The 21423-nt window shown below is 36.6% G+C and overlaps 1 protein-coding gene across 6 annotated transcripts in view; it reads left to right on the top strand.

Annotated features, from left to right (window-relative positions):
* Positions 1 to 21423, top strand: part of LOC111588819 (abl interactor 2-like) — a 61445-nt gene that overhangs the window by 29645 nt on the left and 10377 nt on the right. Inside the window, exons 5-9 of one of the 6 annotated variants that reach the window (XM_023299372.3) lie at positions 2361 to 2378; positions 5433 to 5536; positions 15663 to 15815; positions 19218 to 19342; positions 20434 to 20757. In XM_023299372.3, coding sequence (XP_023155140.2) covers positions 2361 to 2378; positions 5433 to 5536; positions 15663 to 15815; positions 19218 to 19342; positions 20434 to 20757 — 724 coding nt within the window. The remainder of the gene's footprint in view (positions 1 to 2360; positions 2379 to 5432; positions 5537 to 15662; positions 15816 to 19217; positions 19343 to 20433; positions 20758 to 21423) is intronic. The other 5 variants (XM_035943443.2, XM_055015006.1, XM_055015007.1 and 2 more) reach the window with 5 other exon arrangements.

Here is a 21423-nt window from a genome sequence, read left to right as displayed (position 1 = left end):
ATTATTCATAGTCATGATTTTAGCTTCCTACAATAAATGAACAAAATCAACTGCTCGATTGATCATAAAAACAGTCCACTTAGATGAAATCAATTGGTTTCAAATTGGGTAAATATGACATTGGAATGCCTTTTTGCACTATATTCAAGCTCATTTTTGGAGACTAGAGGCTTCTCTGTGCACTGATCCCTCACTAGTATCTACCATAGCCAGAATCTAGAACATCAGCAAATTTTAGTTCCTATCGCTAAGCAGGTTTTTAGCAACTGAGGAGTTTTGGGTAAGTTTTATTTACATTATACCTAGAACTAAGGTTATTTTGAGTCTTATTTTGATGTAAATATTTGTACATCAGCAGGAATGTTGTGCAACATGCAAGCAAAACTAGTGCAATAATAACATTTTGTCCTTAAAAATCAATGAATAATTGTGATAAACAATCGTGATGCAGCACCTTTTACAGACAATATTCAAAGGGAAAGCAGAATTAAAACCAATTCCACCACTAAACTATTAGCTATTATTATAAAAAAGTTTTTATCATATTACAAAAAAGTAAAAAAAAGAATAAAATACTCCCTCAAAAATCTATTTGAATTAATATTAGTTGAATTAAAATTACAAATTAAAATTAAAATGACAACAAAATAAACAATTAAATGTATGTTAAAAGCACACATGACATCTAACAAACTGGATTAAGCAAACAATAACTAAAACATAGGTTTTGCAATATTTCCTTTTCCAGTTTTAATATCTGCCAATGTTCAAAATTTTCCTGATTTCCCGTTTGATTAAACAGAAATAAAAAAAATTACAATAGTCTGTAAGTTAGAAAATACTTGACTCGAGTTTTTTAGAGTACAAGCTTGTTTTAGATGTGGTTGCACATTGCTCTGGTCAGGTGGTTAAATGCCAGATTATTCTGATACAACCTACATACAACCTTATTTTTATTTTCACAAATGAAATCAAACTGTGCTTGTTTTACAAGACATCATCCGTCCCACTTACCTGGCTGGTTTACAACACGTGGGCTTTAGCACCATGAGAGGACAACAGTTAACCAGATAAAATATTAATAAATAGTTTAAACGACTGGTATTTCCAAGGGTTTCATCATTCAGTGAAATAATCGCTCACATCCCTGTTAAAAACAAAGGAGTAGTTGTGAACCTTCGGGCGAAATTCCAAGCCTCCTGAGAGAATATGCACATCCATATATACACTTACACATTTGAAGTGTTTATATCTGCTCATATAAATACTCAGCCATCTACTCACACATACCACATATAAAAACATGTGCTTCTAGTTCACTCTATCTCTAGTTGCATAGAGATTTGACTTGTCAGCCTGCAGAAATATAAATAGGAACCAAGTAATGAAATGCTTTCAAAGTAAAATCATCTTTAAAACTAGTGAAAAGACATCAGAGTTGGATTTATGTAATTCTGTGTCTGAATTATTTATTAAAAAAAGCATAATTTTATAGTTTTTGAATTGAGTTGCAGGCTGTCATCTCCACGTAGCAAAAATCTTGGTGCAAGCTTTAACAAATGCTACCAGGATTGATATTTTCCGAAGCAAATTTAACAGAAATCCAGTCCTAAAAAGAGAAAACAATCGTACGAATAATAACATTATTGGCTTGTAGGGCAACAAAAACTCTGAGATTTAACTGGGAACCAAGTCATGAAATGCTTTGAAAGTGATAAGCAAATTTTAAAAATCCTCTTTAAAACTCGTATCCAGTGAAAAGACAGTTATGTAATCCTGTCTCTGAATTATTTATTATTATTCTATTTTATATATTTAGGTTTTCAGTGTCACTGAATTCAGTTGCAGGCTGTCAAACTCACACAGTTTTTGTTGATGTTTTGCAGATATGTACAGATGCTGCCAGAATACAGTTACAAAAGAGAAAACAATAGTACAAATAATAACAAGAGCTGTTTTTTTTATTTTTATCTAGACCACAAAATGATCAAAACTTGCATGTTTGTGTGTTTAACTGTGTATTTCCAGCCACCATGTGTCTTAATATATGTAGACTACACACTTGTAAAACTATACAAAGCCCATGTGTAGGACAAGTAGCATTAATTATCTAGCTGCTGCTTTTTAGCAATTATTTATTGAAGTGCACTTCTCATTGTTAGAGCTGCTTCGCCATCCTTTCGCAGCAGATTCTTCATCTATTCCTATCTGCTGTTTATCTAATCTCAGTCTCTCTTTCTGCCTTGTTATTCCAGCCTTGTTTCTAATGATGTTGCATGAGGCTGTTGTACTTTCTCTAATCTCTAGTCGACTTTTTTCTTCTCTTTTCTTCCTCCCATTGCTGTCATTGACGCGTTAAGTGGTTGTTGAGGTTCAAGGTAAGGATTTGAAACACACCTTCACACAATATAAGGAAAATTCCTCAGTTGTGTGGAACTGAATATTGTTATAAATGCAACATGAAATACCAGTGATGAACAAAAACATGACTTGAGAGATGCAAATTGTGAACCATTTTCTTAACTCATGATTGGCAATGTTATTAACAATTGATTAACCAATGGCATGATTCATGTGATGTGATTCACTACATTGGCTCAGACTTATTGTTAAACGGTTAAAAAGAACAGTATTCAACCAGATTTTCATTTCCTGGCCGGTAACCATTAACCCTCACGGTTGTCATGGTTGCATTTTATCAGCTAACTCCCATAATGCTCTCTGCATGCCAATACAGAACTGCTAGTAGTTTGAGTAATTGCCTTCTCTGGTTGAAACACTATTAAACAGTGAAATATCTTCACTAAAGCAACAATAACAAGAAAAGCACTCAGAGAGCCCGTACTCCGCCAAGGCTGCTCAGTCGTATCATTGCGCTGAGCACAGGCGTGTTATGCATGTGTACGTTATGCACGGATACCAAATCACAAGACCTAAATACGTAGCAGGCGGCGGGAATTGATGGAACTCGGAAACACCCCCGCAATTTAATCAGTTGTTCCTTGTATGATTTCCAATGTATAAGTCTCCAGTGGTCAATTTGCTCGCAGCTGACGTAGTGTTCACTTGTTGTCATAGTTACAGTGACGCCGATACAGAAATCTTTAACAAATCCATGGATCCAGACTATAAACCGCATCACTGCCAAAATCTAATCAGTTGGTCCTTGTGTCATTTCTGACCTTCCCTGAAAATTTCATCCAAATCCATTATTCCGTTTTTGAGTAATGTTGCACACGGACAGACAGACAAACATACGTCGATTGTCACATAACTCTACTGCATTCCTTGACGGAGTAATGAACGAAAGAAATGACCGGTCTGACCCAGTAACCTTTTATTAAGTATGCAAATTTTGTAATAGCTTTCCTAACAGACTATCAACGGCATTATCAATCATAATTGATTAATCAATAGCATGACTCCATGATATAAATTGCTACATTGGCTTAGATGGATTGCTAATTGATAAAGGAAGACACTATTCAAGCAGATTTTCCCTTCCTAGAAATGACATCTCTGGCTGGCTGGTAACCATTAATCATTACAGAATACTTTGTCATGGTTGCATTTTATTAGCTGAGCTGCTCTCGTCGCTACAGTATTAAACAGTAAAATATCCTCACAAAAGCATCAATAAATAGCAGTGATGAACAAAAGAAATGACCCAGTGACATTTTTTAGGGATTTTAATTTTGAACAATTTTTTTAACTGATGATCAAAACCATTATCAATCAATAATCGATTAATCCGTAAGATAGCTCAGATTATATAATTCACTACATCGGCTTAGGTGCATTGTTAATTGATTTCCGGACTGGTAACTATTAACCCTCACAGAAGACTTTTTCATGGTTGCCTTTGTCACTTCCTTCATCTTCTTTCTAATTGATTAATATGTTTTTAATTGATTGCATCATTAACTGCAATTAAATTGAATTAAATATCCCTGATCAACAACGACCTGCTCTGCCTTCACTGTGTGGAACAACAGAACAATTTACAGTTTGAAGTGTGAGAAATGATCAACACTATCGCACACTTTATATAGCAAGTTCAGCTAATGTTACTCCAAAGCTGTTTTTAATTGGCATGTACTGCTGGTGAAGAGGTGTATAATTCAGGATGCTGTGATGCCCACATCCCACTTCCTGCAGTGTTCTTCTTAGTGTGGGTTCTGTGGTTGCCATGATCACAGAGCAAACCATGACAGTGAGCTGAAAGCAAAAAAAAAAATCTGCTATTGTTAACCTCTCTCTGCAGCAGCTTTCTCCCTGTTTTTACAAATGTCCAGTAAATGATTAATAACTCACAGAAACATGTTTAGTGGCTTTAACTGCACATGACATTTGTACTATTAACCCTCCGAACCCTAAAAGCCACCAGTGTGTTCTAAAGGTATGTTATCTTTTTTTAAAAGTGCCAAAACTACACCATTTATCAGAAACTCTACAAGTGTAATCATCGACACTTGAACTAAACGGTTTACATACAGTTCCTTCAGGAAGAACGATCAAATCTAAAGTTAAAATTGTGACATTTCATCAAAGCCGGTTTATTCTGCACGTCTCAGTCAAAAAAATTGACAAAAGTAAATCCCAGATCCTGCAAAAAACTAATAAAAATCACCTGCAAGTTCCTCTATGCAACTGAGAAGCCATAATTGACTCAGCCATCAAATATCTTTCAAGAGCTGATGTGCAGATTAGTTTAAGAAACTGTAAAAATATAAATAATTTAAAATCTATAACTTTTGAGGCCACCATTTTTATTTTCCACTATTTAGAACATGTTTTGACCCTTACAAAAGTTGTACATATTCATAACAGATATTTTTTTCATTTTTTAAACTTCTTTTACAGTTTATAGCAGTATAGCTTTGCCATAGTTCACAAAACACATTTATGAATTTTCTCTACTTCTGTTCATGGTTGTGCTGTTTCCATAGATGTGCAGGACTTTATGTTTCAATAAAAAATTAGCTGACAGTGAGTGAAATGATTGGAGCTCAGAACTTTACGTGTAAAAATTATGTAAGTTTTACAAATATAGTACAGTGAATACACACTTCTTAATTAGAAAAGTTTGTGTACTTAATATTTTTTGTTTTACAGTGAACCTACTAAAAGTAATAGAAAGGTTGCAAGGTATTTTGATGAATTACAAGACACTGGTGGAGTGTTGAGTAACCATAATTTGGAAACAAGGTGTTGGTAGGCCGTAGAATGAGTCCGATATGAGACGACTCAACTCAAAACTTCCAGGACTTCAGCTGCTAATGTCTTGATGAATGATACCAAAGGACACCACCTTGTAGAGTCCAGAACTCGGTGTGGATTTACAGCATATTTCATGGCTCATCAGTGTAAGATTACATTTTGAGGTTCTGGGCTTTTTGAGGGCTTACCTTCAGTATTGTGTGTTTCCACAGGTGAACGGCCAGCAGAACATGAAGCTAGGAGGAGGTCTGTCCAGGTCCAACCCACCCACCCAGAAACCGCCCAGCCCTCCGAGGGCAGGAAAGGGCATCTTAGGGTAGGTAACACCCCACACATGAACAAAAGCCTCCACACACGTGTACAAACCATGTATATTATGGCAGTCTTAAGTTTCCAGTGACTCCTGTAACTCTGAATTTTCTGTGATGGAGTCATTGTCTCAAAAGCGCAATCATACATATTGTTCTTTCATAAATTTGTTATGTCATCTCTTTCTGTCTGATTCTCACCTGAACTGATCCTCTAAGTTTCAATGGTTTCATGTAAGTCAATTTATTCGGTGTATGTCTTGGATTTTACTTTTTCTGTCATGTGTTTTAAGGACAGACTAATTAGGCACCTGGCTGATTATCATGGCCAGAATTGGGCATTCTCCCGATTGTCGGTGTCGGTATTTTTATTGACTGATTATTTATAAATAAATGAAATGCTTTACTTCAGATCTGATCAGCCTCCTCTCTCTGTCATCACTCTGTGGTCTCAGAAATGTCTCTCAAGCAGGAAATTAGCTTCTCTCACAGTGGCTAATGCTAAGCTAACGGCTAGCGGCTAAGTTAGAAGATAGCCACAGATTTACCTGAAACAGAGTCTGGAAAACAATAATAAATAAAGCTTTAAGATCATGATCTTAGTGGGCAATAAAAGTGATAAAACCGTGAACGATTAAGAAAATAGAGAACAACAGGAGACGAGCTGATTAATCTCAGTTAATCCCACATAAACTATTACTATTTTACATATTCAAGTATAGTCACTGTTATTAACAAAGAAGTGTAGTTCTGAATGACAGGTTCTCTGCTATCAAATGCTGTTAAAACATCACATACAATGTACATCAGCTCCAAATATTAGTTATTGGTCTTTCTTGCTTACCAATAATTGGCATTGGCCTGCAATATCCCACATCGGTCGATCCCTAGTGAGTGTTTTTCTGTTCTGTATGTCTGTTTGAAGTGGCATCTTACAGGTTTCTTGAACTTTAGAGACAAATCCACCCCCACAGATGGTTGATGTGTTGATTTTTGCACTGCATTTAAACTTGAGTCGTGTGCATTTTTTATGTCTCTTGTGGAAGGACGGAGTATCCTGCGGCGAGTTTATTACAGATTTGACCCGGCAGAGGGGAATAACACACACACACACACACACACACACACACACACACACACACACACACACACACACACACACACACACACACACACACACACACACACACACACTGAAATGCAGCGCTCAGAGGAATAACGTCATGTGTTGTGAAAGCTTGTTGTGTTCTCTCCCCTCAAACATCTAGGTCACCCAGCTGTAGCCCTCCTTCATTCTCCCTCTCCTCATCTTCACCTCCTTTTTACTTTCCCTCTCATCTTTCATCTGACTTTAACCACCTCGCTTTCTTTCCGTCCATCTCTCCCTCTCTCACTGCATCTCTTCTGATCTTCACCTCTACCCTCCGTCTTTCTCGGCTTTTCCTTGGTGAGAGCTCCAAAGCCACTTTTCATGTTTGTTTAAAAGAATAGTGAAGAATTTTGTGTGCCAAAGACAGATTCAAAGTCTGGTACTGTTGGATGAAACTGAGACTCCACCAGCATACTCTTATATCTGACGTCCCCTTCACCCTAAATAACAAAGACAGTAAGTTTATGAAGCGAATTTATTAGATTTATTATGAGGATCATCCATGTTTTATTATCATCAGATTACCCAACTTCCATTTTTGTTTTTGTATAGCTTAAACTACATATAATTAGCTTTAAGAGGGAACTTTGGACAGAAACAGGCTAGCTGTTTCTCCCTGTTTTGAGTCTTTATGCTAAGCTAAGCTAAAAGAATAGTGTCATACTTTCTGTGCAAAAGACATTTTTAAAGTCTGGTACTAGACATAACTGAGCCCCCATGTGTACCCCTCCAACAACATAATTTATTAAGAAAACTTATTAGGCTTATTATTAGGATCATCAATGTTATATCATCATCAGATTGCCCAATTTCCATTTTTGTTCTTGTACAGAACAAACTAAACATGATTAGCTTTAAGAGGGAACTTTGGACAGAATCAAGCTAGCTGTTTCCCCCTGTGTTATGCTAAGCTACTCTAAAAGAATAATGTAAAATTTTGTGTGCAAAAGACATTTTTAAAGCCCCCATGTGTACCCCTGTAACAATATAGTTTATTAGGAGAATTCATTGGGTTTATTATTAGGATCATCTATGATATATTATCGTCAGATTGTCCACGTCTAACTTCCATTTTTGTTTTTGTACAAATTAAACTAGATATAATAAGCTTTAAGAGGTAATTTTGGACTGAACCAAGCTAGCCAATTCCCCCTTTTTTGACTGTTTATACTAAGCTACGCTAAAAAAAAAAAAAAGAATAATGTAATATTTTGTGTGTAAAAGACATTTTTGAAATCTGGTACTGTTGGCCAGCCCTCAGACAAAACTGAGCCCCCATGTGTACCCCTCCAACAACATAGTTATTATTACTAGAATTCATTAGGTTTACTATGAGGATCATATATGTTATATTATCGTCAGATTCCCCATCCTTAACTTGTTTTTGTACCAATATAACTAGATATAATTTTTAATGGGCTTTAAGAGATACCTTTGGACAGAACCAAGCTAACTTCTACCCCCTGTTTTGAGTGTTTATGCTAAGCTAAGCTAAAAGAACATTGTAGTATTTTGTGCGCAAAAGACTTTCTTAAAGTGGGATACTGTTGGCCAGCTATTAGACTCCATGTCTACCCCTCCAGCATACTCTTTTTTTTTTAACCTCCCCTTCCCTCTAAATATTACAGAGACAGTTAGTTACCTGTGGACACCAACTTGACCTTGTTTTTAGCCTGCATATGTTTAGATCTTGTCAAATTCTCCCTTTAAATGTGTGTTGAATTAACTAATAGCAAGTCTTCTTTTCAATGCACCCTTAAACAGCTGTAACTGCATTACTTTGATCATAGAAGAAACTTAAAAACATTAGGATTCTCACAGAAAATTCTGCAGCTCTAAATAGCATCTTTCATATTATTATCTCTGATTTCTAATCAGAGATAATAATATCCTTGCAAAATGTAAGTTACAAGGACTCTAAAACTTTGTGTCGTGGAGGAGTGCGTTTCTTGATGCGAACTGCAGCAATCAGGCACTAATTGTTTTAAAGTGATATCCTCGTTAGCGGCGTGTTACAGCTGCTGCAACTGTTGATGAGCAGTGAAATTACAAGAACTAAATTCATGCACTTGTAATTTTCACCTCACCCTGATTCTTTGTTTCATGTCTTCCTTCCTAATTCAACTCTTCTGCTTCATAGTTTGAAAACATCTGCTGTATACTAGAATATATGATGCAACGCTAAAGCCAGCAGACTGTTGGCTTAGCTTAGCTTAGCATAAAGGCTGAAAAACGGTGACTTTGTTGCAGTTGCTGCTAGCTGCAGAAATAGTCTCCATTAGGGATGGATGATCTGACCATAGATAACAATATGACAGTCCTTTGAGGCAGAATTACGTTCCTGGATCTGAATTTCACTTCTCTCCACAGATTTACTTGAATTCAAAATCAAAATGGATCCAAAGCCAGCCTGTCACTTCAACTCAAGGCTAAAGGTCCAACTAACAAATCTCTGCATCCTGTTTTCCCTCAAAATTTAAATCTTTATTTAATCGCTTTGATACATGTTGAGTTTCCACCCTAGAAGATGAGCTAGATAATCACTATTCATCACTACAGAGTCACCAAATGATGCTGAACCTCTCTTCTCAGGAGAAACAAGACATTGGACAAATGTTTGCTGGTTAGATGCAGGTAGTTTCTGACATTAAAACTCTCAGAAAAGGAACATGAGAGCTGCCTCCTCTTAATTTTTTACAATTCTGCATAAACATAACTCTGACAACTTACTGCCAAGACATTAATAAATTACTCATTTCAAAGGCTCAGCCCCAACTAAACCCACACACTGCAACACTGATGGACTCAACTTTTCCACTGACAGCACTGGTAACACCAACTTTCTCGATTGGTTCCACCAGCACATGATTGGGTCGCTGATTTTATTCACGTGGGTTGGTTTCTATGTCACCATATTAGCCTTGCACACTCTAAAAAAGGTTGCATATGTAATTTTGGTCACAGTCTTGAGCCCTGTCAAGCTAAATTAGTTATTAAACTTATCATCGGATGAAGTTAAAACAGCAAGAACACTATGAGGGAGGAAAAACAGCCTAGATACAAAAGAGAAGACTTAAATCATCTCTGATTTCTGCACAGGCAGCTGCTGACTGTTGTCTATAATTTAGTTTAAATGCAAATTACTTTCACAGTCTGCAGAGTCTTTGATAAAGATTCACAACAACATTTCTTTCAGGATGTTGGTCCACTAGCTGCTATCCGTCGTCCATCATGGTGTCGTCTGTTTACAAAAGAAGTTACACCTCCAAGGTTTATAGTAAATCCAGGAACCGTCTTCCTAATTTTGTCACAACTGATCATGTTTACTTAGTTCTGGTGGAGGAGGAAAGTTTGGACAGCATTGTTATTGATTCATTCACCATTTGCACGATTCCTCTGAGAAGTAGATCAGATGCCGAATCAGGATCATCGTGATATATCATCCTCAGATTGCCCACTTTATTGTTGTTTTTGTGCAGATTAAACTAGATATAAAGTGTTTATTACACAGTGAGTATTAAGAGGTACCTTTGGACAGAATGCTAAGCTATGCTAACTAGCTGCAAAGTGTAGTGCAACAGACGAACATGAGTGGCATAAATCGTTTTGTCTAAGCACATTTCTATAAAAATTATTTAAGATTTCTCATGCAAGAGCGTGAAATCACTGCAATACTTATTATACCACTTATATATAATAGTATGTTTATTAGTGTGTAGCCAACTGGACTAGCATCATCCAGCAATCCTGTTAGCTGCATCAGTGCTCTTTTTTATTTTCCATAATCTGTTTTGAATCTTTATGCTAAGCTAAGCTAACTAGCTGCCCAATGCAGCATAACAGACAGACATTTGTGATATCAATCTTCTTATCTAATCACATTTTTACCTAAACTTTTTTTTTTAGAATTTCTCATGCTAGAGCACTAATTTATTGCAACGCTTATTCCAGTCCTTGTATGTTTATGTGTGTGCAGCTAGCTGAACTAGCATCATCCATTCCTCCTGTTAGCTGCGTCAGTGTTCCTTCTTATTTCCTGTAATCCATTTTCAGGCTTTATGCTAAGCTAAGCTAACTAGCTGCAGAATGTAGCTTACCAGACATATATGAGTGGCATAAATCTTCTCTTCTAATCACATTTTTACCCAAACTTTTTTAGAATTTTTCATGCTAGAGCCCTGATTTATTGCAACGCGTAGTCCAGCACGTATGTTTATATGTGTGCAGCCAGCTGGACTAGCATCAACCATCCTCCTGTTAGCTGTGTCAGTGTTCCTTCTTATTTCCCGTAATCAGTTTTGAATCTTTATGCTAAGCTAAGCTAAAAGATTAGTGTAATATTTTGTGTGCAAAAGACTGATGGTATATTTTTAAAGTCTGGTACTGTTGGATATAGCTAACCAGCTGCCCGATGTAGCATTACAGACAGACATTTGTGATATCAGTCTTCTTATATAATCACATTTTTACCAAAACTATTTAAGATTTCTCATGCTAGAGCACTAACTCATGGCTTTTTCCAGCCCTTGTATGTTTATTTGTGTGCAGCCAGCTGGACTAGCATCATCCATCCCTCGTGTTATTTGCGTCAGTGTTCCTTTTTATTTCCCGTAACCTGCTGATTAGCCGGCTGTTGTTCCCCGAACCTTCATATATCGTAGCAGGATTGTTGTTTCCCTGCTGGACAACACTCAGCTAGACAACATTCAGGCTACCAATAACCCTCAATACAACGCTCTGTGCAGGAGGCCATGTTATTCTGGAGCTCTCTCCATTCAGAAACCACACTGATGTTATGAACACTTTAATCAGTCCTCGCCTATAAGACGACCCCCTCTTTTCAAACCTAATGCGGTCTTATACTCAGGCCAATGTGGTGCAGAATAAGATGAGAAAGTGTTAATAAGAAAGAGCGAACAGAAGCAGCTTAGCAGTTGGTTGGAACTAAGCTGTGGTCAGCAGCCAAGTGCGTCTGTCCTCCCCAACACACACCAATGCAAGTGTTCACACAGAGACGAGGAACAAACACACAGTAGTCAGTTGGCGACACGCTGCAAGTCAACAAGCCTTCTGACAACGCTCGCACATTCACACAATGCTCACAAAACAATTTTCACATTCTGCCTCGGCCCTAAAGCACCACTCCGATGGGATTAACATTGCAGACGGGATTTCAGACTTGGTGAAATTAGAGGATCTGAAATAGACATTCAGCAAGACATAAATCTGCTTAAAAATCATAAAGAAAAGATTTTTGGAGAGAGAAACCGCCTTTACATCCTTGTTGCAGTACAACCAGGAGCTGCTAACACCTCATTTGTCACACAAAAATAACACAGAAAGTTGCTAAAATGACACAAAAAGACAAAAATAGCACGGAGGTACAAAAATAACAGTACAATAATGGAAAGATGTTAAAATAAAAAAATATACAAATGGACAGATAAAGATGCTAAAATATGATGAAAATGACACAAAAGGATGCAAAAAAGACAAAAGTAGCACAGAAAGAAGCTAAAATAATTAAAAAATAAATAAAAAGACAACATATTCTGAAGTGACACAAAAATAACAGTAATGTGACACAAAACTGAGTAAAATGACAACAGATGCTAAATGACACAAAAAGTAACACAAAGGTACAAAGTGACACAGAAAGATACTAAAAATGCACCAAAAATGGCAAAAAAGTTTGTTAGAAATGATGTAAACCACAAAAAGAAACACCTTTTGAGTCATGTTGGAAATAGTTTGATCAATGTTGGCCACGTTCCAGGTAGCTTTGGTGACTATAAATTGTCATTTAGTAAAATTTTGTAATTATTTTAGTATTTTTTGGTAATTTTTGGCTATTTTTGACCTAGTTCGGCCACATTTCAAGACATTCTGAGCAATATTTGTCATGTACATTTAATGACACGTTTGACGAAATGTGAACAAAATATAGGATAGAAATAGAATAGAGCAGCCCATCTCCTAATGGTTGCAATTTCTTTCTGTTGTCAAATTATGTTGTTGTTAACATGTTTTGCTCAGGGTTTTTTTGTCTTTTATCTTCAATTTTGAAAGAAAAGCCAAATGTCACAATGAGCTGATGAAAGAAGCTCACTTTAAATTTAAATCATGTAGCTCCAGATGGGATTTAAATTAAGATTTTACTGAAAATCAGAAGGTTATTATAATAGTAATATAGTTTTTACTTAGGTGGAGGTAAAAAAAATTACTCTGTTGTTTTTGTGGTTCTTTCCTTTTTACACATGACAGAAATGATCATTTATCATAGGCTGCATGCTCATTATGCTGTTTAAATGTTAAAGAATTCTGTAACTGTGTTCTTTCTGTTTGCATTGAGGTAATCACATGCCTCAGTTCTGTTTATGCTTCATTACCTGACATTTTTCTGTTCTGTTTGGGGAGAAATCTTCTCCCTGGATGTCTCAAACTCTTCAGTCTGATCATAGTGTTGTTTTTATTCTGTGGTGCCCCTTATTTGTCCTTATTCTCTACAGTTTTGCGATGCTGCAGGAGTTGTAATTCTCTAAAAATACTCCCTGACCTTTAAACATAACCTTAACAGATTTATCCATTTTTCCCACAGCAGGAGGGAGGCAAAAACCGACTCATCTTTAATGCAGAAATGTGTATAGTTGTACATCGTGCGTGATTGCTAAATGTCACACTTAATTTAATTTTAATTATTTTTATTTTTAGAGTGAACTGTTAATAGTAGGACACTCTGACTGCTCTATAGTGCCCTCCTGTGGCTCCTTAACAGCACTGACCTTTTTTATTTTTATTTTTTTTAAAGCTTCACTAAAAAGCTCAAGCACTGGAATTCAAATAGCAGTGATCTTTTTCTATCTCACACAGTATCTGAGGCATACCGGCAGGACTTTTTTCCAAGCTGAAACATATTATACTGTATTTTTTTAGGTGCAGTGACTTTTACTGCTAAGAAATACTGCTTTTCTTACCTGAAAAGCGGCAATTTTAGGTTGTTTAATTGGTCGCTTCTTGTTTTTCTAGCTGCTCATGTGAAAAGGAGGATTTATGATGAATCCCAAATGTTCTGTTTTGCTTTATAATTCTAAATGTGTTCAGAATAAATGTAAAAACATGATTTAAATGGGTGGCACGGATGGGTGACTAACTGTTAAAAGCGAAATAGCAAAAAGGAAATTAACATTTATTGCAATAGGCAGCTGGGTTAGCGCTGAACTGTCTGCAGATAAATTACACGTTAGTACAGCGACAGACGTTTCTAAAAAGTAATCAGTTTATAAATCTAAATTGCTAATTACTTCACAGCTTCATACAGTGATATAACAGCTGTGTGTGAAGAAAATTGTAGATATGTGCTTCGTTGTCCTCATGAGGAACACTGACAATCAATAAAGTTTATCTTATCTGTCAGTAATGCTATAGTGGTATTTAAAAAGTAGAAGACTTCTGCTCCTTCCATATTTATATTGTTGGGAAACGAAAGCAGGATTAATAAAAAGTTCCTCTGCAGATGTTCTGATATGATCAAAGCATTTTTTTTTTTTAGCACAAAACTTTAGCTGGATTCTTTTTTTACGTCTGCCGTCACACAGGTGTTGTAGCAATTTGTAGCAGGACGTTAAGGATGGAAATTCCAAAATTTTCTCATCAGTAGTCGATTGATTGATAACTTGAATTTACATCACGTAACGCTCATCCTATACTGCAGCTACTGTTAGCCAATTGGCACAAGATCTGACCTGAAAGGAGGCCACTGGGATATCAAAGTGCCGCCCTAGTTTTACCACCTTGTTTTAAACATATGAGCTCTGGCCGGAGCTCATTAAACATCACAGGAGTCTCTGTCATGGGCCTGTTGTTATCTAAACCCCACAATCCTGTCTACTTACCATCATGATACTATTCAAAGTCCAAGTGATGCCACATCTGGTTGCTACAGTGCTAAACACTGAGACGCTCCACCTGGTGGCGTAACCAGGTACTACAGCTGATCAGCTACATTTTCTGACCTTTACTACTGTAAAAGTTTGGAGTCACCAAGACAGTTTCATGTTTTTCATGAAAAAACACACTTTTATTCATGCGCTAACAGAATTGCACAAGGGTTTTCTAATCATCAATTAGCCTTTCAACACCATTAGCTAACACAATGTAGCATTGGAACACAGGAGTGATGGTTGCTGGAAATGTTCCCCTGTACCCCAATGGAGATATTCCATTAAAAATCAGCTGTTTCCAGCTAGAATAGTCATTTGCCACACTAACAATGTCTAGACTGAATTCCTGATAAATTTAATGTGATCTTCATTGAAAAAATAAAATAAAAAACACAGGTTTTTACCATCATTTGGAGCTTGTGGAGTTACAAATCCCCTCAGACAATGTCCTACTGAAGCTTTGCAGCAATGTCCGTGACCAGCTTGGATGCAGAAAAGCTTTTTTTTTCTTAATGCATTGCAGAGTCAGTGAATTGTCAAGCATGTACATTGAATTGATTTTAATAGAACACAATAGATCTTTAACTTCTAAACAAATGTCAGTTTTGCAGCTCTTTGGATTAGCAGGATACAACAAAAGAGCACTAAATCTTTACAAAAAAATAAAAGTCATTACACAAAACAGACTGAAGACAAAATAAAATATAAATTCAAATAAGACTGCAATATGTAAGAACAAAATGAAAGATAAAATTGCAGTGTGAGAACAAGATTGTACTGTAGCAGGTAGCATGTACATTAGCTTTAGTTTACTTAAAGTGCATGTTATCCACAAAAATGATATCAGATTGGGACTCCGTAATACCCAATTTAAAGTAATCTATAATTAAAAGTGCAAACAAACAAAAACAAACTCATTCATTTCTTTCTATTTAACAGGTGGGACATAGTGTCTAGTATTTGTGTACTGGGAGGGATCCATTGTGTCCAGTATACCAGTCTCCCCATTAACCCTGTCTTCATCCTTACCTCTTGCATGTGCAGGAAGAACTCCCCCTACAGGACTCTGGAGCCAGTGCGCCCCCCTGTGGTGCCCAACGATTATGTCTCCAGTCCCACCAGGAACAATATGGCCATCGGACAGCTTCCGAGTCCGGCCCGCACCGCCACCCTCAACCACCGACCCCGAACGTACAGGTAGCCGGGTCGGCATGTAACCATGGCCGCCAGAACGGGGTTTCAGCACTTCTAACTCCGCTCTCATGGACATAACCCATCTTTTTGGAATTATTTTTATGCTTTTACACTGAAAAAGGATAATAATCAGCATGTCAGTATGTCTAGTTTGGGACTACAGCTTTAGAAAGATTTAACCCTCTGAACTCTAAACAGTTTCTAGACATTTTTACTCACTGCAGGGTCATTTTTCACTGCAACTTAAAGTCCTGCAGAATATAGATTAATAAAAACGATGAAAGTTCACCATGTGCAACTTTTAAAGTGCCCACAATGCTGGAAAAATGGTGATGCTACATACTATAGATAAAATGTTAGTCACATGGTTGTTGATCGCAGCTGAGACTCTAATGGCTTCACAGTTGTGCCAAGGAGTCAGAACTTTACGTTTTTTACAGACTCTGATGCATTTTTTAAAAAAATTAGACTTGCAGATTATAGTAATTATGATGGAATGTCTTGATTTTAAGCTTAGATTTGGTCATGTTGTCTGGCACAGCATAAGTAAGTAGCTCAAGGACCACAACAATATGGCAATTCTTTCTGTTTTTTACGTTTTCTGGCTCTGAAAAATGGTGTCCTTATTTAAAAATGATGTTTTTTTTTTAACCCGCTGGTGGGTTTTGGGGTTCAGATGGTTAAAGCCAATTTGAAGTTAATAACAACCTGTAATGATCATGATGTTCAGATGTGTTTTTTGTTCCCAAACTAGACTTACACATATTTTAAAGATAAACTCATCATTACTCTCTCAGCTCATTCTTCTTTCTCAGCTTATTTTGCTTCCATTCTTGGTATTTCCAGCTGATTAATTAATTAACGAGGTGACTGAACACGAGCAAATATTTTGGATGTCCTTATAGCTCATTTATTGCCACAGATGTTCCACATAAAATAGAATTAAACCAGACCATGAAAGACTATTTAATACTGTATAGCTAGGAAATGGTTAGCCTAGCTTAGCGTAAAGACAAGAAACAGGTGAAACAGCAGCTTAATTAGTAGTTTTTCCACTTTGGTACTTGTGCAGATTAAGATAAAAATGTACCAGTAGGTGGATTTTATCACCTGTAGACAGAGCTAAGCTAGCTATTCCTTCCGCTTCCACTTGCTATCTTAAGCTAAGCTAACTAGCTGCTGGTTATAGCTACATATTTAACATTTGAACATGAGAGTGGTGCAAATCTGAACATCTCATCAAGAAAGATAATGAGTTTTTCAAGGCACGTCTTTGGATTATTGACGTAAAAATTAGCAATTTGGGCAACATGTGAATGTAAACGAGCCAGAAAGTTTGAAGTTATATCTTTGTCAGGGCAAGTTGCTGTTACATTTTCTCCAAAATCTTTGCTCGTGAGTCATCATCTTTCTTTGGACGTCATTTTTAGACTTTTCTTCATCGCACTTTGTTCTGCTTTGGCTTCTCAGTCTATCTGAAATCTGCTGCTGTCAGTGTTTCCTCTGTGGTTTTATTTGGCAGCAATACTCAGGAAGCTAATGTACATTTGGCTGATTTGAGATGCAGTAATGTAAGTCGCTAAAATTATTTCATATAATTATTGCAGTCAGCTATGGATAATTGATCTGGTCAACCTGGATTCACAAATTACATTTAATAATAAAGATAAAAGTTGGAAAAGTTCATATCAATGTAGCTTTTTTTTATAAATATAGATGGTGCAACATAAAAATTACAGTCAATTGAAAAATAAACCTATTCTGAATTTCTAGGGTATTTAAAAACAATATATTGACATTTTTGTGAGTTTATGAGCTACTTACTCTCCAAAATTTCCTACTGAGCATCATCCTCTGGTTTGTGAATCCTGCTGCTTTCATTAAATTTCCAAATGTCTCCTGCTGCATGGCTGTTGAAAGAACACAGAGGACACATGGTACTAACTTCCTGCTTCCATCCTCACAGCATCAACTAACTGGTTTTCTTCTCATTCATTGGTTCACTTCTTCAGTTCAAAGCTTTTCACTTCATCTCCTCTGAAGTTTACGTAACCGTGTTGGTGTCCTGGATGGGAGACAAACACTGAAAGCTTTGCCTTGTAATTTCACATTTACTCATGAATATTTGATTCCTTGGAAGTGTTTGAATGTTAATCTAAAAGCAACACATGTAGTAATTATTTAGAGTTTTGGAGTTTTTACAATGATAGTGAAGATAAGAAACAATATAAACAGAGCAAATGGTTATACATTGTGCTTTAGTTCAAGGAAACACAAGGGAATTCTAAGTTATAATTTTTTTTTTAAAGAAACAACCCTAACCTCATGATTTACTGTTGAGCTTTGTTTTATTGCATTATAACTATGTACTTTTATTTGGTAAATGATGAATTGAATATTTCGACTGTTTAGATTTTTTGTTGTCCAATCACAGCTCTGCTTCAGAGAGTCCTTCCCATCCAATCACCACCTTCGTCTCTGGAACTTTCAGCCAATCACAATGCGTGTTACTACTTCTATGCTTGAACATTAACCAAACTAAAGGATGCTCTTTCTCTACAGGCAACCGACTTTCTGTCTTTTTCTCGTTGTCTCTTCTTGTTTCCCCGTTTTTACTTTTGTTATCTATCTGCTTCTTTCTGTCATTGTATGATTATTTAAAAATAGTTAAAATGAATCGATTGTTAGGCTCGGCCTTACTTTGTAATCAGAGAAAGTTTAATTTATGCTGTGTGCAAGAGCAAAAAGTAGAGAACATACAGGATACTTGACCAAACACATTAAGATACTCTAAAGGAAAACCTGAGGCCGTTTTGTCAAAATAATTATCTTAATTGCTTGTTTTTTATGTTTGCTTGTGTAACCCAAATAAGATTGCAACTAACAATGAATTCCATTGCCATGTTTACAAATAATTTCTATAATAATCAGGCAGTATGTAGAACAAAGAAACAAAAATGGTGAAAATGGATTTCCCAGTTGATAAATTCTGACTCATTTGTTTGTGCACAAGCAACTGTCCTAAACCTCAAAATATTCACTTTACAGTTAGATAAAACAGAGAAAGGCAGAAAGTTCACATATGGAGTAAAGCTGAGTGATACCTTGGCTTAAAAATTGCAAAAAACAACTGGTAATTTATGTATAATTTCAGGACATCAGTTTTCTTTTTTTATGTATCTCATAATTATAACAATAATCACTTAATTTGTCCATCACAGTTTATACAGCAAATGCAACTCAGTGTGCAACAAATAAAAAAGTAAGATGATAAAATACAAAGTCTATAATAAAAGTAATAAATTGGTCTGAAATGACAGTAAATTAAATGAAACTACTTAAAGACGAGATGTGCTTTTTCCTCTATATACAGGGCACTGATGGTTATGGTGTGTGTTTGTACAGTGGCAGCAGTGGAGGCAGCCATCCCAGCAGCAGCAGTCGCAGCAGCAGCAGAGAGAACAGCGGCAGCGGCAGTGTTGGCATCCCCATCGCCGTGCCAACGCCCTCCCCACCCTCCACCTTCCCAGGTAAAAACACTGTAGCCTCACACGGGGCACCACACAACATTTTCTGGTTGAAACTGCACTCGTTTATCAGGGACAAAACCAAATATAGAATTCAGAAATTAATTTGTAATATTCCACATTGAATATTGATAAATTTAATCAAATCTACTACTGTTGATCAGTCTCAATGAAATGAGAGTTCATGACTTTCACACGTACACTACCGTTTAAAAGTTTTGGGGTCACCCAGACAGTTTCATGTTTTCCATGAAAACTCACACTTTTATCCATGTGCTAACATAACTGTACAAGGGTTTTCTAATCATCAATTAGCCTTTCAGCATCATTAGCTAACACAATGTAGCATTAGAACACAGGAGTGATGGTTGCTGGAAATGTTCCTCTGTACCTCTATGGAGATATTCCATTAAAAATCAGCTGTTTCCAGCTAGAATAGTCATTTACCACATTAACAATGTCTACACTGGATTTCTGATTAATTTAATGTCATCTTCATTGAAAAAAAAGCTGCTTTTCCTTCAAATATAAGGACCTCGCTAAGTGATCCCAAAGTTTTGAACGATAGTGCATATATAAATACATAACTAATTCTACTATTTCTGCTTGTGAATTGGTGCCATGCTGTGTTGGAATTTGACTTCATGTTGTTTGCTTTAACACAATAAAAGATAGTTTTTGTTTTAATGAACCTCAAAGCGATTGTGTTTAAGGCTTAATAACATTTTATCTAATTCGATTCAGTACCAGAAGCACTCATTAAACACAAATCCTCATCCAGTCTCATCAAGTTTAACTTACAATATATTAAATTATAGAAAGTACTAACAACTTCCTTAGTATCCATTTTCTAGTTTATTCTTTGCCTATTTTCATCAGGCCACACGTAACACTTATTGAAAATTTCATGTTGTTTTCTCTAATTCAGGAAAAGTAAAGGAAATATTAAACAACATAAAACATTTATAGGTTTGATCTTTGAATATCTTTTTAGAGCACCCACTGCACTTGTTTGCACTTTGTCCCTCACTCCCTCCTTTAACCTTCCTTCTTTACTTCCTCTTTTAACCTTTCTTCTTAACTCTTTCCTGAAGTTTCCCCGACTGCTGGACCAGCTAGCTCCTCCTCCACAGCTCCTAACTCCTCCCCCTCGCCTTCACCGACTCCTTCCTCCTTCTCCTCCTCTTCCTCCACCACCACCCTAACACAACCCAACGCTCCTTTACCACCAAACTCACCCTCACAACACGCCGACTCGTCCCCTCAGCAAAGCTCGCGATCGAACGCACCAAACGCCTCCCCGCCCTCTAACCCCTCCCCCAGCGCCGCCGATGTCCAATCAGAACTGTCTCCTCTCCTTCCTCCCGCCCCTCCTCCTCCACTGTCCTCCTCTTCCTCCTCGTCATCACCTGTTGAAGGTGAGTTTCTTCAACACCTCCATCACCAACCAGCTTCACCAGCTCACGTGGTTTGTGTCTCCTCCCGTTGTCTCCTTTCATTCAACTTTCATTTTCTTGCCGAAAATAGAGAAAATTTGCACATATTTCTATATTTCATGGTTACTGGTACAAGAGAAAAGCTTCTCCTTGGACTAAAAATATAATAGAACAAGATAAGAGATATAATTAGCCTTTATTAGTACCACAGTGGGGAAATTTTAAGTGTTACAGCAGCAAACATTTAAGGAATATAGTACAAAAATAAACCAAAATATACATAGTTTCAGAAATAACAGATTCTTTCATTAATATAAATACTGAGAGAAGTATTACTATTGCATGGAATTGTTGATAAGTAGAGGAATAACAATATAGCACATTCTAGTATATGTAGAGAAACAGATATTGCACAGGGTTTCCAAATTCACACAATGTGTCGAGAAATATGACAGTTTTTCGATCTACTGGGAGCAGAGCTGGTTGGAATAAATCAACACTTTGGAAAACCTGTATATTAGCTTTTTGACAGAGAGGCAGATGAGAAAATTAATCATTAGGACTGACGTTAACCCTCAAAACCCCAAACAGTTTCAGTTTTGAGCTCATTTTAACTTCAATATAAAGACCTGCATCTCTATGGAAACG

Source organism: Amphiprion ocellaris, chromosome 11 (assembly GCF_022539595.1).
Source record: "Amphiprion ocellaris isolate individual 3 ecotype Okinawa chromosome 11, ASM2253959v1, whole genome shotgun sequence".
NCBI classification, from domain to species: Eukaryota; Metazoa; Chordata; class Actinopteri; family Pomacentridae; genus Amphiprion; species Amphiprion ocellaris.
Note: the sequence above shows the minus strand (reverse complement) of the source record. Positions and strands in the feature narration are given on the sequence as shown.